The following is a 21,561-nucleotide window of genomic DNA, read 5'->3' on the forward strand; positions in this document are numbered from 1 at the left end:
CAAACACACACAAACATTTTAGCCAACGAGGGCATTTGTTTGTCCAATTCTATGATGTTTCACTTAGCCCTTACCCTTCAGTCCTTCAAAACACAAAACAGAGATGCTGTACACTTACTAAAAGCTGTTCATTATGACACTGTTGATAATATAGACTAGTATTGATAAAAGAGATGTTTTACTCTTTTCACACAATGCACTTTCCGCTTTTCTCAGAGGGTACGTCCCAAATGGCACTGTATTCCCTATACAGTGCACTACTTTTGACCAGGGCCCATATGGGTCTGGTCAAAAGTAGTGCCCTATCTAGGGAATAGGGTGCCATTTGGGACAAAACCATGGTCTTCACATCTTGGTCTTCCTCACTTCTCGTCCTTTTGTGATTCTTTGTTAGAGAGTTGATGGGAAAATGGACATCTATCTGTTCACGTGTTGATTTACTGGAAAAAAAACACTCAAAGTTTGTGTTCACTGCTATGTCGTCACACACTCACACAAAGACACTGCTGCCTGTGGTCTGGCAATGAAGATAACTTTAATATTGAATTCACTAATTCTATACTATATATATTTATTTCTATTAAAGGTGGACTATTTCTATTAAAAATGACATCATCATACACAGCAGAGCAACTTCCTGCTTACAGACAATTTGCACTGTTCTTTGAGACATGCCCATATTGGGAAGAGCCAGTGGCAGATTGGAATTGTGTTGTTGATGATGTCTCTAAACAGGAAGTTGACCCGCGGTGTATGATGATGTCATGTAGCTGAGTCTCCTTTTAAAATGAACTCCACGTTTAACACACAATGTTCCTTTTTGAAGATAAATCAATGTGTATATCTGCCTGGACTCGTCTGTGTTTCTTCACTAACAATGAATCCAATAATATATACCATTTAGCAGACACTTTTATCCAAAGCGACTTGGGTGCATTCATTTATGGTTTTATTACGTATGGGTGGTCCCAGGAATCAAACCAACTCCTCTGCCGTTGCAAGGACCATGCTCTACCAACTGAGCACCGCAAATTAAAAGCAGACTCAGAAATATGACGAGTACATATAAATAAGCAACAACACAATGTCGATCTAGATGCTAGCGTTATGATGCTTTGACACAACCTGGTTGTCCTGTGGGCCGTCTTTAGAAGTAGTTGTATGGCGTCGTGTCCGTGGGTTGTGTGAACAAGACTTGTTCATGATCACCTGTCTCACTCTGCTGTTGGCAGACGGAATAACATAGACAGCCCTGCAACCTGGAGTCAGATGAGGCCGTTTTAAAACAGTAACATTAGAACTGTTTTATAAGAATAAAGGATCATAAATGGTCAAATATGAGTAAAGACAGTTTCATGTGTTTGTCTTTGTTTCCCGTGGGTTGCATCTTCTGCGTTGTGTTCAGATGTGTTGTAAGTCTTACTGTAGTGGCAGGACCAGTTTAAACTCCTGACAAATCCCTTTCAGCCCTGGCCTTCTGGAGACGATAGCACTGTGAGGAGAGACACACACACACACACACCACACACACTAAACACTCCAGGGTAAATATCCTAAATACCAGGCATAGGACAGCATGAACCTTCTTACCTCTCAGTTGACAACACCAGGGCATCATTAATATGTGTGTTCTACGTGTGTGTGTGTGTGTGTGTGTGTGTGTGTGTGTGTGTGTGTGTGTGTGTGTGTGTGTGTGTGTGTGTGTGTGTGTGTGTGTGTGTGTGTGTGTGTGTGTGTGTGTGTGTGTGTGTGTGTGTGTGTTGACTGGGTTGGAGGGTTTCAGGGTGGAGGAGTGTGAATCTCTTTACGGGGGAGCAATAGAGAGGGAATGAGAGGAGGGTGAAGAGAATAAGAAAGGGGAGGCCAGCAGTAGGTGTGTCTCTGTCACACACCTCGTATATATAAACCCTGTCAAACCTGTACCTCTTCATATGTATGTGTTTCTGTGTGTGTGTAGTCCACTGCTGTGCCTGCCTGCTAGCTGGAGTGTGTCTGTGTGTGTAGTCCACTGCTGTACCTGCCTGCTAGCTAGAGTGTGTCTGTGTGTGTAGTCCACTGCTGTACCTGCCTGCTAGCTGGAGTGTGTCTGTGTGTGTAGTCCACTGCTGTACCTGCCTGCTAGCTAGAGTGTGTCTGTGTGTGTAGTCCACTGCTGTACCTGCCTGCTAGCTAGAGTGTGTCTGTGTGTGTAGTCCACTGCTGTACCTGCCTGCTAGCTAGAGTGTGTCTGTGTGTGTAGTCCACTGCTGTACCTGCCTGCTAGCTAGAGTGTGTCTGTGTGTTTCATACACATGTTGGACTATGCCCTTGGACTTTACCTTTGGACTACCTGAGGAAGTTTACCTGGCTTTCACCTGTTGTCGACGCTCACCAGGTTTTTCACAGGTACTCTGACCTGCTGGAGTTAACCTGTCTCTGGGTGTTGACCTGTGTATATCTGACTGACTGGGAGTTACTACCTCTGTTGGAATTCACCTGTTAGAGGGAGCTCAGCTGTGTATCAACACGTGCCTCTCTGCTACTGGAGTTTACCTGTGTGAAGGTGTTTACCTGTGTGAAGGTGTTTACCTGTGTGAAGGAGTTTACCTGTGTGAAGGTGTTTACCTGTGTGAATGTGTTTACCTGTGTGAAGGAGTTTACCTGTGTGAAGGTGTTTACCTGTGTGTCTGGAACACCTGTTGGAATTCTGACCAACTAATTCTCCCTCTTGCTTTCTCTCTCTTGCTGGGGTTCACTTACCTCAGAGTAGAGCCCTGCATCCTCCAGCTGTGTGCGTGTGTGCGTGTGCGTGTGCGTGTGCTTGTGCGTGTGTGTGTGTGTGTCAGGATGATGGAAGAAGTGTCTATCAGGGTGGCATATGACGCCCACATCATAGACCAGATGACCGAGGAGGAGATACTGGCCTGCCTGATGGCCGAGTCTATACCCATACACACGGTGAGACCACAACCATTAAACAACCATACCCAAACACACGGTAAGACCACAACCATTATACAACCATAACACAATTGCTGCTGTGTCATAGAGCATGTGGTCATACAACAACAGCAGCAACAACCCACTACTACAGTATTATAGGACAGCCCTCTAGTGGCCGTGCAGACTAAACTCTTGTACCATCTCAGCTCTAAGGCATGACATTCACAAGGACCAGGGTTACTAAGCATTTGCACCAGGTGTAAAGGTTGAACTTGTTATTTTTTTAGGAGGTTTGACTGTTACATGTGAAGACTATTTTCTTCCATGTGTTCCAAAACATATTATTTATATACAGTGTTGTAACGATGTGCAAACAGTTAGAGTACAAAAGGGAAAATAAATAAACATATATATATATAGGTTGTATTTACAATGATGTTTGTTATTCACTGGTTGCCCTTTTCTTGTGGCAACAGGTCACAAATCTTGCTGCTGTGATGGCACACTGTGGTATTTCACCCAATAGATATGGGAGTTTATCAAAATTGGATTTGGTTTTCGATTTCTTTGTGCGTCGGCCTACTTCTGCTCCCTCTCTCTGTTTGTGTGATATAACTTTCTCTCAATCAAACTTGGCTGTTGTTTATGTATGCTGAGCCTGTGGACCGTTCTCTCACTCAAGCTTGACTGTTGTTGTTCTACAGGTTCCCAGTAAGAAGGCCACGCTGAGAGAGAACCAGCCGCAACAACAGGATGACCACATAGACAGATACCAGGTAGGACCAACCTGTTAACACTTTGATACGTATTAAACCTAACCCCTCCCTCCCACCTCCACCCCACCACTCAACAATACAGCAGAACCCCACCCACTATCACTACTCCCCTCCCCCACCTAAACAGTCAGTATCGCCATGCACCCCCTTTACACCCAAAACCAGCACTCTCTCCACCCCCCAAACCCACCAGAATGGGTGTTCCACGTTCTATAGCAATCTATAGGGAGAACCTAACTGTGTTCCATGTTCTGTGCATTCTATGGAGGTAGAGCCTGACTTTGTGTTCTCTGTTCTGTGTGTTCCTGCAGAGGGAGAACCGTCAGCTGCAGCAGGCCAGTCTGCGTCTGGAGCAGGAGAATGATGTTCTGGCCCACAGACTGATCACCAGCAAGATCTCCCTGAGGACTGACCTGGACCAGGTACACCACTCACCTACCCCACATCAACCCCACATCAACCCCTAGCCCCCTACTTCCTAGTCACTCCCCTTATTCCCCTGGCTCCTAGTCACTCCCCCTAGCCCCCTACCTCCTAGGCACTCCTCCAGCCCTCTAACTGTAGGCAATTCCCCTAGTTTACTACCTCATTTACCCTTTCCTATGGACAATAACATTTTCTACACTCTTAGAAAAAAGGGTTCCAAAAGGGTTGTTCAGCTGTCCCCATAGGATAACCCTTTTTGGTTTCAGGTAGAACCCTATTTGGTTCCAGGTAGAATTATTTTGGGTTCCATGTAGAACCCTTGGTGAACAGGGTTTTACATGGAACCCAAAAGTGTTCTTCAAAGGCTTCTCCTATTGGGACAGCCGAAGAACCGTTTTTTCTAAGAATGTAACCTAATCTAGCCCCTACCTCCCAGATACTACCCTGGCCCCATAGGCACTTGGACGGACAGACCTAACTGGGAGGGAGGGAGGGAGGGAGGGAGGGAGGGAGGGAGGGAGGGAGGGAGGGAGGGAGGGAGGGAGGGAGGGAGACAGACAGACAGACAGACAGACAGACAGACAGACAGACAGACAGACAGACAGACAGACAGACAGACAGACAGACAGACGGACGGACGGATGGGCGGACGGACAGACAGATAACTGAGTGTGTTGGTGGGCCTACAGGCGGAGGACAGAGTGGATGAGCTGACCAAAGAGCTGCTGAAGACCAGAAAGAGATTAAAGAACGCAAAGGAAGAGAAGAGAGGGAAGGAGGAGGAGGCTGCTCAGGTAATCTCTTCTATTCTATCCATCCGTCCTTTAGGTTTCCATACTTCGACGTGTGGTAACAATGTAATATTATATTCTGTTTATGGTAATAATGTAATATTGTATTCTATTTATGGTAATAATGTAATATTATATTATATTTATGGTAATAATGTAATATTATATTCTATTTATGGTAATACTGTAATATTATATTCTGTTTATGGTAATAATGTAATATTGTATTCTATTCATGGTAATAATGTAATATTATATTATATTTATGGTAATAATGTAATATTGTATTCTATTTATGGTAATTATGTAATATTGTATTTTATTTATGGTAATAATGTAATATTATATTCTATTTATAGTAATTATGTAATATTGTATTTTATTTATAGTAATAATGTAATATTGTATTCTATTTATGGTAATTATGTAATATTGTATTTTATTTATAGTAATAATGTAATATTGTATTCTATTTATGGTAATAATGTAATATTATATTCTATTTATAGTAATTATGTAATAGTGTATTTTATTTATAGTAATAATGTAATATTATATAATATTTATAGTAATTATGTAATATTGTATTCTATTTATAGTAATTATGTAATATTGTATTCTATTTATAGTAATTATGTAATATTGTATTTTATTTATAGTGATAATGTAATATTGTATTCTATTTATGGTAATAATGTAATATTATATTCTATTCATGGTAATAATGTAATATTGTATTCTATTTATGGTAATAATGTAATATTGTATTCTATTTATGGTAATAATGTAATATTGTATTCTATTTATGGTAATAATGAAACATTTAATTCTATGTATGGACATGTATTTACCATTTCACAGTTGAAGGAGGTGTTAAGGACAAAGCTGGACAAGGCTGAATCAGAGGTGAAAAGGAGCTCAGGCATCATCTCAGACTACAAACAGGTACAACATGCGCACACGAGCGCACACGCCCGCACGCGCACGCACACACACACACACACACACACACACACACACACACACACACACACACACACACACACACACACACACACACACACACACACACACACACACACACACACACACACACACAATCCTAATGCTATGTTGTTTCCTCTGTCTGTCAGATCTGTTCCCAGCTGACCAGTCGGGTGGAGAGGCTGCAGGCAGCACACAGAGAGGACCTGGACAAACTCAGGGTGAGGATGAATATGTCACAGTGTGATGATGTCACAGTTTGACAATCACACAGTTTGATGATATCATTTGTTCTGAATGGATATCACCCCTCACTCTGCATGTTCATAATAAAACACTTTTGCACTCTCTCGTCAATCCCCTCCCACCCCTCTCCTCCCTCTCTTAGAATGCTGTGCTGGCGTGTTCTCGCTGCCGGCAGGCTCTAGATTCTACTGTTATGGAAGGCTTCGGTTTCACAGCCCCGTACCAGAGAAGTATCAGCACCAAAGAACCAGGCCAGCAGAGAGACCAGGAAACAGAACCAGACCAGCAGACGACTGGTACCAGGGAACAAGACCAGGAGAAGGTGTGTCTGAGTGGCCAGGTCACAGAGCTGGAGAAGGAGCTGGCCCAGACTAAACTACAGATGGTGGAGGCCAAGTGCAAGATCCAGGTCAGCTCATAGCACACTACACACTTCATAGTGCACACTACACACTTCATAGTGCACACTACAGACTTCATAGTGTACACTACACACTTCATAGTGTACACTACAGACTTCATAGTGGACAGTACACACTCCATAGTGATATATGATGTGTTGTGTTGTCCCCTGTGTAGGAGCTGGAACACCAGCAGGGGGTGCTGCAACGTGATCTCCAGGCAGCTAGGAACAGCTGGCTCAGTAAGACTGTGAGCTCCGTACGGTCAGCCGGAGGGGGCCTGCAGAGCAGCAGCCTACCCAGGGGGAGAGCCTCAGCAATGGGGCGTTCTCTCCATGGCCTCCCCTTCTCAGCCTGGAGCTCCAGGAGACTGTCGTGGGCCCCCAGGAAGGACCCGGGGGGAGACGTCTGACAGAGAGTTGGAAGGGAGGGGGAGAGACAGCAAGAGGACATATTGAGAGTATAGATAATATGTATTGGAATGATTATGCATGTCTATTGGTGACTCTTTGTTTCTGCATTCTAGTCCCTATTTTGGTTTTATCTTTTATTGTCATGTTTTATTTTCTATCTTTTCTTATTGATACAGGAATCGTATGTATGTTTTATGTATTGCTTAGGCTGCATTGTGTTGTCCCTTTCATAAAGAGTGTGAATAACTGAATCCAATGATCAAACCATACTTCCCAATGCTAACACTCCTTTCTGCATGCATACACACTCACACACACACACACACCACACACACACACACACACACACACACACACACACACACACACACACACACACACACACACACACACACACACACACACACACACACACACACACACACACACAAACTCTTAAAACAAAACTCCAAACTGGTAATACTTGTATGGAACCCAGTCCTTCATTAAAAACCTTTCATTGTGCATTAATTTTTTTATATGATTTGTTACATACAGTACATTACTGATCTTGTCAATATCAGATTTTTTTTTAAACTTATAGTGAAGTAAAATCAATAGTCATTATTATAGTACACTCAAGTATATATCCATACTTTTTATGTTTCTACTTTACATTTTCATTACGTAGTTCTCAAAATCTGAAGCAGACAAACCAGTTCACATGTAAAGTCAGCCAGGTCACCCGGGATACAAGTCAGTATTCGACGTCCATCCATATGTGAGGACGTCCGGAGATGATGTTTTGATTTTCATAAGCATCTGCCTCTGATTCCAAATTTTGGAAGTTTGAATCCAGCAATAGAAAGTTGTTTTTCAGATAATTGTTTTAAGCAAACCTTAACCCTTACCTTAACCATTTGGAGTTAATGCCTAACCTTAAGATTTCGTAGTTAATGCCTAAACTTAACCTTAAACACTTAGAAATGATGACGTTTGCAACAACTTTGAGAAACATGGATGAACGTCTAATTCTGACGTGAGACTGTGAGAGCTAATTGTGTAATGTATAGGTTTACCAAACATATAAGTGATCATCAATTTAGAGCAGTCTGATTAAGTAATAGTAAATTGTCTTTTAACAAAAGAGAAGAGAAACATATCAAAAGTGAGCATCGTATCGTGCGTTATATGAACATGTATTTCTAGATGAAACACTGATTAAGTTTGGTGAAAATGTGACTGTATGATTTTGATTGTGAAACACTTAGTCAATTGAAAATGTGCTTAAAGTTTTGAAACCACTGCCTTTTTGGTGATCTGTTTTTGTACTAAGAGTAGTGAAAATGTACCACATAGCCTACTTGTTAAAATTGCACTGAAGCGATACAAAAAACTGTAAATCAAGGACTTTATTAATCACATTGAATTTCTTTGTACTTAGTCAAAATAGACGAGACAGCAGAGAGCACAGATGAAGGGAACAAGTTGGGTAGTGTCTTAAATGACACCCTATTCCCTATAAAGTGCAATACTTTTGACTGAAGCAACATAGGACTGACACATAGGACTCTGGTCAAAATAGTGCATTATAGGGAATAGATTGTTATTTGGGATACCACCTTTATGTTAGACAACAAACCCTCCATTACACACCAGGGTCACGTTCAGGACGGGAGAGGGCAACATACTGAAAGTAAAGCTGATATGATTCCTATTTACTTTACATGTCAGATAGAGACATGTCTGTTCAACATACAATATTTCTGTCTGAACGTTCCACGATCTGAATGTGATCCACAGAATGAGGAAAAAGCTTCTGTTCTCTCTCTCCTATTTCTCTCTGCTCCCCTCCCTACACTGTTCATCCTTTTCTCTCCTCTTCTTACAAACACTTGAGGACATAAAAGTTGCAGGTCGTCCCACGCGGACACCCGCACAGCGTTCCGACACGCGCACCCTTGCGAACAGCGCACTGCTCGCCCGCGTCACACTGGAAACAAACAGTTCGTTTATTAATTGAATGGTGATGATGGTGGCATCTGTCTCCAGACTATGAGATTCTGAAACATCTACACCGGTTTCCCAGAACCAGATTAATCCTAGCAACTCCTAAACTATATCTTTTTAAACACTGTCAACAGAGGACCTTTATCGAAAGTCCCGTTTTAACCATTTGAAACACGCAATATACGACTAGACTCAATGAAGAAGTAAAATACATGATACAGACAGGCTAACTACTTAAAAACTGTTGATAATAGGACTTTAACCACTTTAAAATGGTTGATCAGGTCTACTCTTACCGACGGCAGCCAGCCGAGCTTCTTTTCTGATAGCGGCATCTGTTTGTTCTTCAGTTTCTCCAGAACTTCTTGCAAAGCTTCAATCTACATGACAGAGAAAACCAAAAATGATTGACATCTATAGATGTAGCTAGAAAACAATTACAAAGATAGGGATGAATCGACTAAACTAACACATTGATAAACGCACAAACCAAACAACTTCACAAACATAAAACAATTTAAACTTACCAGATCCTTCTCTTCTTGTGATTTGTGGGGGAATTCTAGAGCGCGAGTCTCAAACTCCAACGAGGTGTCGCCGTCAGCGAGACAGAGACATGCGCAGCAGGAGGCGGCGAGGAAAAGCAGTAGAATGCTGGCCATGGTGCTGAAACAACCAGAAGGGATGGAGATACAGCGGGGCCTCAGGTGGTTAGCAGGGGCTTGGTGAACACTGGGCGGGTGAAGTGGGCTATGATTCGGGGTGATAGACGCGATGGCTTGATTTTATAGCGTTTGCTGACGTCATACAGCTACTGTAATATGTATGACCACTGACATCAGCGGAGCGACAGAGGTAACCACTGACCGGAGAGGGTCATACGCACGCACATACACGCGCCAGAGGATGTTGTGATGGAGAGGCGTTGTGTGATAGAACTCCTCTGTTCACCTCTTTCCAATAATCCCAGGTCACAGCCCCTGGCTGTTGAGACCAATCTTTAATCAGGATCCAATTTCCTCTTGGGTGTGTGTGTGTATGCCTAACCTCTCATTTGCTCATTTGGTCCAGGAGAACTGTGTACACAGTGAGCAGGCCTGAGACTCTACATCACAGGCTAATCTCACCAGACCACTTAACTAACGTTATATTTTCAACCAGCAACTATCAGGAAATAACACTGATTTGACAAAATCACACGTTTAGAGTGTTCGTTTCATCACCTGTTGTTATACAATACAGGAGCGCAACTTTGGTTTTAGAAGTGGGGGGGGGACATAATAATAATAATAATTATATATATATATTTTTATCCAGTCAAACACTCCAAACAGCCTACCCGACCGCTCGGAGGCGTCCGCATGGTCCTAAAGCACACCGTTGCCTCGTTTTGTATCACATTCCAATGATAAAACTGGGGGGGGACAAAAACGCAATTTCAGAATGTGGGCGGGACATGTTCTCCTCATCCCCAGTGAAAGTTGCACCCCTAGTACAATATGATATAAAACACAGGAAAAATAGAATGTTGACTGCACTGGGCCTTTAAAGTGAACCTATTGATCCAGTGCAACCCTGCTGAACCAAAGTAGTCAACACTAGAAAATAAAGATTAGTCAGACATGAAGACAGCTGTGTGTGGGCATGTCTACTTGTGTGTGTGCGTTCTATTTGTCTGAACAGGATGCTTTTCATATATCAGTGCCTGTTAATATCATTGGAACGAATCTAATATTTACCACAGTATTTGGACAAAACACTTAACTATTTTCTTGTTGTTGTAACAACTGCTTATAGGTCTCTTTTTGTTCGTTTAAAAGATCCTTTACGTGAGAGACACCACTGGCACTGTCCCCAACGGTACTCCCACCGGCTTTGGTCTTTGTCATGGAAGCTAGCAGTGTATGTTAGGCTGTTACTCCTCACAGTCCTTTTGGGTTGTTGTCCTGTTGCATCACCTAACTTAACTAACATTCTCCTGAAAATGTCTTGATAAACTTGGGAATTCATTTCTCCGTCGATGATAGCAAGCTGTCCAGGCCCTGGGGCAGCAAAGCAGCCCCAAACCATGATGCTCCCTCCGCTATAGTTTACAGTTGGGATGAGGTTTTGCTGTTGGTGTGCTGTGCTTTTTTTTCTCCACACATAGTGTTTTGTGTTCCTTCCAAACAACACAACTTAAGTTTCATCTGTCCACAGAATATTTTGCCAGTAGCGCTGTGGAACATCCAGGTGCTCTTTTGCGAACTTCAGACATGCAGCAATGTTTTTTTGAGACAGCAGTGGCTTCTTCCATGGTGTCCTCCCATGAACACCATTCTTGTTTAGTGTTTTACATATTGTAGACTCGCCAAAAGAGATGTTAGCATCTTCCAGAGATTTCTATAAGTCTTTAGCTGACACTCTATGTAACGGCTTTCTTCCATAGGTGAAGGAGAGGACCAAAGTGCAGCGCGGCTAGTGTTCAACATGTTTAATAAAAGAACAAGTGAAACACTACAAACAACATACAAAATAACAAAATGTGCAAAAACCGAGACAGACCTATCTGGTGCAGACAACCACAGAGACAGGAAACAAACACCCACAAAATCCCAACACAAAACAAGCCTCCTATATATGATTCTCAATCAGGGACAACGATTACCATCTGCCTCTGATTGAGAACCATATTAGGCTGGACATAGAAACAGACAAACTAGACACACAACATAGAATTCCCACCCAGCTCACGTCCTGACCAACACTAAACAAGCAAAACACATAATAACTCTGGTCAGGACGTTACAGTACCCCCCTCCTGAGGTGCGGACTCCGAACGCACCCCTACAACTCAAGAGGAGGGTCTGGGTGGGCATCTGTCCGCGGTGGCGGCTCCGGCGGTGGACGAGGACACCACTCCACCACTGTCTTTGTCCCCCTCCTTAGCGTCCTTTGAGTGGCGACCCTCGCCCACGACCTTAGCCTAAGAATTCTCCCCAAGGCCCCCACATGATTTTGGAGGTAGCTCAGGACAGAGAGGTAGCTCAGGACAGAGAGGTAGCTCAGGACAGAGGGGCAACTCCGGACTAGTGGCAGCTCCGGACTGAGTGGCAGCTCCGGACTGAGTGGCAGCTCCGGACTGAGTGGCAGCTCCGGACTGAGTGGCAGCTCATGACTGTAGGGCAGCTCATGACTGTAGGGCAGCTCATGACTGTAGGGCAGCTCATGACTGTAAGGCAGCTCATGACTGTAGGACAGCTCATGACCGTAGGGCAGCTCATGACCGTAGGGCAGCTCATGACCATAGGGCAGCTCATGACTGTAGGGCAGCTCATGACTGTAGGGCAGCTCATGACTGTAGGGCAGCTCATGACTGGCTGATGGCTCTGGACGCTCATGGCTGACTGACGGCTCCGGCAGATCCTGTCTGGTTGGCGGCTCTGGCAGATCCTGTCTGGTTGGCGGCTCTGGCAGATCCTGTCTGGTTGGCGGCTCTGGCAGATCCTGTCTGGTTGGCGGCCCTGGCAGATCCTGACTGACGAATGGCTCTAGCGGCTCCTGACTGACGAACGGCTCTGACGGCTCGGGACAGACGGGCGGCTCTAACGGCTCGGGACAGACGGATGGCTCAGACGGCGCTGGGGAGACAGATGGCTCAGATGGCGCTGGGGAGACGGATGGCTCAGATGGCGCTGGGGAGACGGATGGCTCAGATGGCGCTGGGCAGACGACCAGCTCTGACGGCGTTGGGCAGACGGATAGTTCAGACGGCGTTGGGCAGACGGACAGTTCAGGCGCCGCTGGGCAGACGGGCAGTTCAGGCGCCGCTGGGCAGACGGGCAGTTCAGGCACCGCTGGGCAGACGGCAGACTCTGGCTGGCTGAGACGCACTATAGGCCTGATGCGTGGTGCCGGAACTGGAGGTACCGGGCTGAGGACACGCACCTCAGGGCGAGTGCGGGGAGGAGGAACAGGGCTCTGGAGATGCACTGGAAGCCTGGTGCATGGTGTAGGCACTGGTGGTACTGGGCTGGGGCGGGAAGGTGGCGCCGGATATACCGGACCGTGAAGGAGGACACGCGCTCTTGAGCACCGAGCCTCTCCAACCTTTCCAGGTTGAATGGTCCCCGTAGCCCTGCCAGTGCGGCGAGGTGGAATAGCCCGCACTGGGCTATGCAGGCGAACCGGGGACACCACCTGTAAGGCTGGTGCCATGTACGCCGGCCCGAGGAGACGTACTGGAGGCCAGATATGTTGGGCCGGCTTCATGGCACCCGGCTCGATGCCCAACCTAGCCCTACCAGTGCGGCAAGGTGGAATAGCCCGCACTGGGCTAAGCACGCGTACTGGGGACACCGTGCGCTTTACCGCATAACACGGTGTCTGACCAGTACGACGCCCTCTCACTCCACGGTAAGCCCGGGGAGTTGGCTCAGGTATCCAACCCGGCTTCGCCACACTCCCCTTTAGCCACCCCCCAAGAAATTTTTGGGTGAGCCTCTCGGGCTTCCAGCCTCTCTTACGTGCTGCCTCCTCAATCCACCGCTCCTGGGCTGTGGCTGCCTCCTTCTCCTCCCGAGAGCGGCGATTCTCTCCAACCTTTGCCCAGGGTCCTTTTCCGTTCATGATTTCCTCCCATGACCATTCCTCCTGGTACCGCTGCTGCTGTTGCTGCTGCCCGTTGCCACGCTGCTTGGTCCGGGTTAGGTGGGTGTTTCTGTAACGGCTTTCTTCCATAGGTGAAGGAGAGGACCAAAGTGCAGCGCGGCTAGTGTTCAACATGTTTAATAAAAGAACAAGTGAAACACTACAAACAACATACAAAATAACAAAATGTGCAAAAACCGAGACAGACCTATCTGGTGCAGACAACCACAGAGACAGGAAACAAACACCCACAAAATCCCAACACAAAACAAGCCTCCTATATATGATTCTCAATCAGGGACAACGATTACCATCTGCCTCTGATTGAGAACCATATTAGGCTGGACATAGAAACAGACAAACTAGACACACAACATAGAATTCCCACCCAGCTCACGTCCTGACCAACACTAAACAAGCAAAACACATAATAACTCTGGTCAGGACGTTACACTCTAAGATTCTTCTTAACCTTATTGAGCATTCTGCACTGTGCTCTTGCTGTCATCTTTGTAGGACGGCCACTCCTAGGGAGAGTAACAACAGTGCTGAAATTTCTCCATTTATAGACAATTTGTCTTACTGTGGACTGACTTTTAGAGATACTTTTGTAACCCTTTCCAGCTTCATGCAAGTCAACAATTCTTAATCGTAGGCCTTCTGAGATCTCTTTTGTTCGAGGAATGGATCACATCAGGCAATGCTTATTGTGAATAGCAACCTTACATTTTGTGAGTGTTTTTTATGAGGCAGGGCAGCTCTAACCAAAATCTCCAATCTCATCTCATTGATTCGACTCCAGGTTAGTTGACCCCTGACTCCAATTAGCTTTTGGATAAGTCATTAACCTAGGGGTTCACATACTTTTCCCAAACTACACTGTGAATGTTTAAATGATGTATTCAATATAGACAAGAAAAATACAATAATGTGTGTTATTAGTTTAAGCACACTGTGTTTGTCTATTGTTGTGACTTAAATGAAGATCAGATCACATTTTATGTAAAGTTTATGCAGACATCCAGGTAATTCCAAAGGGTTGACATACTTTTTCTTGCCACTGAATGTAGAATTCAAGTCACACTTAACCAGCATGGCTACCACAGCATTCTGCAGTGATACGCCATCCCATCTGGTTTGCGCTTAGTGGGACTATCATTTGTTTTTCCAACAGGACAATGACCCAAAACACACCTCCAGTCTATGTAAGGGCTATTTGACCAAGAAGGAGAGTGATGGAGTGCTGCTCCATATCCACCATGAAGCACTCTGTTCACAACGTTTACATCAGAAAACCGCTCGCCCACACAACGCCATACTGTATATGTGGTCTGCAGTTGTGAGGCCAGTTGGACGTACTGCCAAATTCTCTAAAGCGATGTTGTGGAGGCAGCCTATGGTAGAGAAATGAGCATTACATTCTCTGGCAACAGCTCTAGTGGACATTCCTGCAGTCAGTATGCCAAATGCAAGCTCCCTCAAAATTTGAGACATCTGTGGCATTGTGTTGTGTGACAAAACTGCATATTTTTAGAGTGGCCTTTTATTGTCCCCAGCACAAGGTGCAATTGTGTAATGATCATGCTGTTTAATCAGCTTCTTGATATGCCACACCTGTCAGTGGATGGATTATCTTGGCTGAGGAAAAATGCTCAATAACATGGATATAAACAAATTTGTGCCAAATTTCTTTTGGCGTATGGAACATTTCTGGGATCTTTTATTTCAGCTCATGAAACATGGGACCAACACATCACATGTGTTTATATTTCTGTATTGGTTGACTAAAAGGTAATAAAGTACCATTCTATTCTATTTTTAGTTTAGTTTATTGGTGTTTCAGCATTAGTATAGGCTATTACAAAGAGTTGTCATTAAAAACCCTCAATTACTTTGCTGTTACAATAAAAAACATAAATGTTAAATCAATACAACAATTTGAAAGTACTAAAAAAAGGCTATGCTAAAATGTTACATTCTATTTGATTCCATTCTATCCAAAGGCAGCGTCCATGGATAATCGACTTCAGCAACTGCTGCAACCACCAGGGACCCACCGTACTTGTGGCCTACAACAAGGCTGGATTTGTTTTCGGAGGTTACATCAGTTAGGACTACGCCCAGACTGGACAGGTGACCAACGATGATAAGGCCTTTCTCTACAGCATCACCGACCAGAGAGAAAAGCCACTACGTCTGTCAAATCAATCAATCAAATGTATTTATAAAGCCCTTTTACATCAGCCGATGTCAGTGTTATACAGAAACCCAGCCTAAAACCCCAAACAGCAAGCAATGCAGATGTAGAAGCACGGTGGCTAGGAAACACTCCCTAGAAATGCAGGAACCTAGGAAGAAATCTAGAGAGGAGCCAGTCCTCTTCTGGCTGTGCCAAGTGGAGATTATAACAGAACATGGCCAAGATGTTTCAACGTTCATAGATGACCAGCAGAGTCAAATAATAAGAATCACAGTGGTTGTAGAAGGTGCAACAGCTCAGCACCTCAGGAAAAAATGTCAGTTGGCTTATCAAAGCCGAGCATTCAGAGTTAGATACAGCAGGTGCGGTAGAGAGAGAGAGTCAAAAACAGCAGGTCCGGGACAAGGTAGCACGTCCAGTGAACAGGTCAGGGTTCCATAGCCGCAGGCAGAACAGTTGAAACTGGAGCAGCAGTACGACCAGGTGGACTGGGGACAGCAAGTAGGTAGTCCTGAGGCATGGTCCCAGGACTATGCCTTCTCTCTTAGAGGGTGCATACTTAAATTCACACAGGACACCGGATAAGACAGGAGAAATACTCCAGATATAACAAACTGACCCTAGCCCCCCGACACATAAACTACTGCAGCATAGATACTGGAGGCTGAGACAGGAGGGGTCGGGAGACACTGTGGCCCCGTCTGACGATACCCCCGATGGCCAGTATGGTTTCACAGATGGAAGGCATGGTCTTAATGTTGGTGTCTTATTGTTTCTGAATGGCAATAAAGCACAGGTCAGTTGTATAACAGTAAATCATTACAAAGTCAATGCTGCAGAGATGCATGGCAACGACCTGGTGTTGACAGAGTGTGAGGTCCACAGAGTGGAGGGTGAGTGACAGTCACTTAGGACAAATCTAGACTTACAGACCTTTGAAGACACCCTGGAACAATGTATGCCCATTGATACAGTACATATTAACCCCATTTCTATCCATACAGACATAGGAGATCGTCTGGCAAAGCCCTGGAGAAACGCACTTTGGACATCTGAGTAAGTATTACAGTCTTTCAACCTAACCTAACCTAAACTGCACACCACATACCAAAAATACAGCAATTCAGTTATTATAAAAAATTGTAGGAATAGAGAACAATTGAAGGAGAACAGGTGACTGAGCCCCAGCTGAGGGAAGAAGTGCAACTGCCAACACCAGAGTCCGAAGGGATACATTCTAATATCAAGTATATCATATAAGCATATTATGCAGATAAGACATCTTAATTATCTATGTTACCCAACTAATTCTGATTCTTCCGCCACAGCCCCTTTGGCAGCGATTACAGCCTGGATTATTCTTAGGTATGATGCTACAAGCTTGGCACACCTGTATCTGGGGAGTTTCTCCCATTGTTCTCTGCAGATCCTCAAGCTCGGTCAGGTTGGATGGGGAGCTCTGCTGCACAGCTATTTTCAGGTCTCTTCAGAGACGTTCGATCGGGTTCCAGACCGGGCTCTGGCTGGGCCACTCAAGGACATTCAGAGACTTGTCCCGAAGCCACTCCTGCATTGTATTGGCTGTGTGCTTAGGGTCGTTGTCCTGTTGGAAGGTTGAACCTTTGCTCCAGTCTGAGGTCCTGAGCACTCTGGAGCAAGTTTTCATCAAGGACCTCTCTGTACTTTGCTCCGTTCATCTTTGCCTCTATCCTGACTAGTATTCCAGTCCCTGCCTCTGAAAAACATCCCCACAGCATGATGCTGTCACCACCATGCTTCACCGTAGGGATGGTGCCAGGTTTCTTCCAGATGTGACGTTTGGCATTCAGGTCAAAGAGTTTCATCAGACCAGAGAATCTTGTAGGTGCCTTTTGGAAAACTCCAAGTGGGCTGTCATGTGCCTTTTACTGAGGAGTGGCTCTGCCTCAACACTATCCTGTCTCGGAGCTCTACGGATAATTCCTTCGACCTCATGGCTTGGTTTTTGCTCTGGCATGCACTGTCAACTGTGGGGCCTTATATAGACAGGTGTGTGCCTTTCCAAATCATGTCCAATCAATTGAATTTACCACAGGTGGATTCCAATCAAGTTGTAGAAACATCTTAAGGATGATCAATGGAAACAGGATGCACCTGAGCTCAATAGAGTCTCATAGCAAAGGGTCTGAATACTTATGTAAATAAGGTATTTCAGTTTTACATTTTTTATACACTTGTAAAATTTTCTAAAAACCTGTTTTCACTTTGTCATTATGGGGTATTGTGTGTAGATTGCTGAAGATTGTTATTATTATTGTTTTATCCATTTTAGAATAATGCTGTAATGTAACAAAATGTGGAAAAAGTCAAGGGGTGTGAATAGTTTCCGAAGGCGCTGTATATCCTATTCAGACCCTCCTATGTCAGTGTGAAACATTACATGAAATGCACTGCTCTCATATGCAATCTTCCTGACAGTCATTATTTCCCACTACATGTTGATCCCATGCATTCCCCAGCTCGTACTGCTGACCAAAGTGGATGAGGCCTCCGGCTGTTACTGCTGACCAAAGTGGATGAGGCCTCCGGCTGGTACTGCTGACCAAAGTGAACGAGGCCTCCGGCTGTTACTGCTGACCAAAGTGAACGAGGCCTCCGGCTGTTACTGCTGACCAAAGTGGACGAGGCCTCCGGCTGTTACTGCTGACCAAAGTGGACGAGGCCTCCGGCTGTTACTGCTGACCAAAGTGGACGAGGCCTCCGGCTGTTACTGCTCACCAAAATGGACGAGGCCTCCGGCTGTTACTGCTGACCAAAGTGGACGAGGCCTATGGCTGGTACTGCTGACCAAAGTGGATGAGGCCTCCGGCTGTTACTGCTGACCAAAGTGGACGAGGCCTCCGGCTGTTACTGCTGACCAAAGTGGACGAGGCCTCCGGCTGTTACTGCTGACCAAAGTGGACGAGGCCTCCGGCTGTTACTGCTGACCAAAGTGGACGAGGCCTCCGGCTGTTACTGCTGACCAAAGTGGACGAGGCCTCCGGCTGTTACTGCTCACCAAAGTGGACGAGGCCTCCGGCTGTTACTGCTGACCAAAGTGGACGAGGCCTCCGGCTGTTACTGCTGACCAAAGTGGACGAGGCCTCCGGCTGTTACTGCTCACCAAAGTGGACGAGGCCTCCGGCTGTTACTGCTCACCAAAGTGGACGAGGCCTCCGGCTGTTACTGCTCACCAAAGTGGACGAGGCCTCCGGCTGTTACTGCTCACCAAAGTGGACGAGGTCTCCGGCTGTTACTGCTGACCAAAGTGGACGAGGCCTCCGGCTGTTACTGCTGACCAAAGTGAACGAGGCCTCCGGCTGTTACTGCTGACCAAAGTGGACGAGGCCTCCGGCTGTTACTGCTGACCAAAGTGGACGAGGCCTCCGGCTGTTACTGCTGACCAAAGTGGACGAGGCCTCCGGCTGTTACTGCTGACCAAAGTGGACGAGGCCTCCGGCTGTTACTGCTGACCAAAGTGGATGAGGCCTCCGGCTGTTACTGCTCACCAAAATGGACGAGGCCTCCGGCTGTTACTGCTGACCAAAGTGGACGAGGCCTCCGGCTGTTACTGCTGACCAAAGTGGACGAGGCCTCCGGCTGTTACTGCTGACCAAAGTGGACGAGGCCTCCGGCTGTTACTGCTGACCAAAGTGGATGAGGCCTGCCGCCTGGTAGCAGAGGAGCTGCAGAATGTTTACCTCAGCCACTACATAAAGAGGAAGGTGAGATGTTTACTAATTGCATGTAACTGCATGGCCGTTAAAGATCAACACAAAGCGCTAATTGGCTAAGTTAAAGGGATAGTTCCCACAAATTACAAAATTACATTGGTTTCCTTACCCTGTAAGCAGTCTATGGACAAGGTATGACCTCAATCCATGCTTCGGTTTAGTTTCCTTGGCACGGTTTCCAAATGCATCTGTGGCACAGAACCCATTTAGCATTTGTGGCACAAATCCCATTCAAGTCATGGGACCTATATTAGCATTTTCCGCGCATCATGCTCAAATGATCTATACGTGACTTTGTTGAACTTCACAATCAATTTTAGATACTTTTGTATAATTTGGACATGTTGAGCGAAACATGCTAATAATAATGGTCCAATGACTTGAATGGGATTTGTGCGACAAATGCTAAAATGTTAGCATTTAGAATCCGTGCCAGGGAAATAAAACCAATGCATCGATTGCTGTCATACCTTGTCCATAGACTGCTAACAGGGTAAGGAAACCAATGTAGAATTTTGTAATTAGGGTGAACTATCCCTTTAAGTAATTGCTAAATGTGTTTGTGTGTTTTTCAGACCTTGGGTATTCCTGTGTCTTGTATTCTGCCAGTGAACAACTACAGCCAGGAGTGTGAGCAGGATCAGAACACTGATATCCTGCTGCCCAGTCTGAACCAGATGTTGAACTACGCTGACAGCTTCTTCAAAAACCAGCTAGAGGAGCAGGAAGAGCTGCATGCATATTAACCCCGGCCCCGCCCCAAACCTGAGCCAACAGAGACAAGTACTGTTACATGCACACAATAATGCGATTATTGTGGATAGCCAGATTAATATAATAGTTCGATTAAAATGTTTACTTGCTTTGCTTAGAATAACTATTTCCCTAATAATCCTATTTGCATGGACACATCTGAAATCAGGCTACCTGATGGCACACTGATAAATGCAGACAATCGGCAATAAAAATAAACGTTCTACCACAGCAACCATGTTATTTTTGGGTAGAATATTTGATTCGGAGTTCGGACATATACAGTTTGTATATAGAAAGATGCATACGTTGAGTTGTTCCAGAACACACGTCCGTCGCGCTAGAGGGAGGCTCGCTCGGCTAGTGCTAGAACATGGACTGATGAAATACACCACTGGAACCCCAATTAAGGTGTTTACATGTCCTAATAATTAGAAAGACTGCTCAGAAAACCAGGTGTTTTAATCCGCGTATGCTTACTTCAATTTCGACTTTACACCGATTTAACATAAACAGAGTAAGGTGTTTGAATGACTATTGCATAATCTGCCTACTGCCATAATCCGTTTAATATACAACTATTAGTGTGGATGTAAACATACTCAAAGAACATTGTTTGAGTTACCTATATTTTCTGGGTAAGATGTAGTAATGTAACCAAGTATATGTTTCATGCATCTATATGTTGTTGTTCTGTGTCTATCTTCTCTGCAAACCCTTACTTTAACCTACCATGTTAATAAGGTCCAGATGGATTGAGGTATCTCACCAGTACTCCGCCAGGTTGTAGTCCACCAGAGGTGGGGCTCCCCATCTATAGTCCCGTTCCCCAGCTTCTAATATACTACTGTTGTGGAAATTCAACACAGGGACACTCAAAGTCAATATTAAATGAATCATTGTTTATTAGCAAGCTGGGGAGGTTAAAGTCAAACTTAGATGCATAAAGTACTGGTCTGAAGTGAGCTCCCCCAGGGCAGTCCTGTTAGTTCTCTTATATACTGGTTACAGACACATTACATAGGCATGGTTCATAGGGTTGGTTCTGGCATGTGTCTGGCTATCTTAACTTATAAAACATATTCTGGGTGTTCTGCCAGATGGTCCTAAGGAGGGGCTCATGTCGCCCACTCTCATATCTTTACCAGGCACAGGCAGGAACCAAGGATTATTTATGACACTAAGACAAGATTAACATTTTCAAGGCTGTCTCGCACAATATAACATTTTCCATTGTTGTTACTGATTCATGTTTTTACCATACTCCTTTAATATTTTA

At 45.0% G+C, this 21,561-nt stretch overlaps 2 protein-coding genes across 2 annotated transcripts; one reads left to right on the forward strand and one right to left on the reverse strand.

The window, feature by feature from the left end:
• The first annotated feature begins 2,826 nt into the window (after positions 1–2,826).
• On the forward strand, positions 2,827–6,958 carry LOC120050784 (rab GTPase-activating protein 1-like). The gene is made up of 8 exons (XM_038997334.1): positions 2,827–2,937; positions 3,627–3,698; positions 4,010–4,120; positions 4,814–4,918; positions 5,777–5,860; positions 6,049–6,120; positions 6,288–6,554; positions 6,725–6,958. Exons 1-8 carry the CDS (start codon positions 2,827–2,829, stop codon positions 6,956–6,958), a joined length of 1,056 nt encoding a protein of 351 aa, XP_038853262.1.
• A 1,865-nt stretch (positions 6,959–8,823) lies between these two features.
• On the reverse strand, positions 8,824–9,610 carry LOC120051364 (cocaine- and amphetamine-regulated transcript protein-like). Its single transcript, XM_038998196.1, has 3 exons — positions 9,476–9,610; positions 9,245–9,328; positions 8,824–8,931 (listed from the first exon to the last, which is right to left on the reverse strand). The coding sequence occupies exons 1-3, from the start codon at positions 9,608–9,610 to the stop codon at positions 8,824–8,826; spliced, it is 327 nt and encodes a 108-aa protein (XP_038854124.1).
• Between the last annotated feature and the right edge of the window lie 11,951 nt (positions 9,611–21,561).

The sequence above is a fragment of the Salvelinus namaycush genome, chromosome 7 (genome assembly GCF_016432855.1).
Source record: "Salvelinus namaycush isolate Seneca chromosome 7, SaNama_1.0, whole genome shotgun sequence".
Classification (NCBI taxonomy): Eukaryota; Metazoa; Chordata; class Actinopteri; order Salmoniformes; family Salmonidae; genus Salvelinus; species Salvelinus namaycush.

What these genes read in the sequence shown, in the direction of transcription:
- LOC120050784 (XM_038997334.1), top strand. Translation starts at nt 2,827, where the DNA reads ATGATGGAAGAAGTGTCTATCAGGGTGGCATATGACGCCCACATCATA. An exon ending in AGGAGGAGGAGGCTGCTCAG is followed by an intron (nt 4,919 to 5,776) that starts GTAATCTCTTCT and finishes ACCATTTCACAG; the next exon opens with TTGAAGGAGGTGTTAAGGAC. An exon ending in AGGCCAAGTGCAAGATCCAG is followed by an intron (nt 6,555 to 6,724) that starts GTCAGCTCATAG and finishes TCCCCTGTGTAG; the next exon opens with GAGCTGGAACACCAGCAGGG.
- LOC120051364 (XM_038998196.1), bottom strand. Translation starts at nt 9,610, where the DNA reads ATGGCCAGCATTCTACTGCTTTTCCTCGCCGCCTCCTGCTGCGCATGT. An exon ending in CACAAGAAGAGAAGGATCTG is followed by an intron (nt 9,329 to 9,475) that starts GTAAGTTTAAAT and finishes TCTGTCATGTAG; the next exon opens with ATTGAAGCTTTGCAAGAAGT. An exon ending in AGCTCGGCTGGCTGCCGTCG is followed by an intron (nt 8,932 to 9,244) that starts GTAAGAGTAGAC and finishes GTTTGTTTCCAG; the next exon opens with TGTGACGCGGGCGAGCAGTG.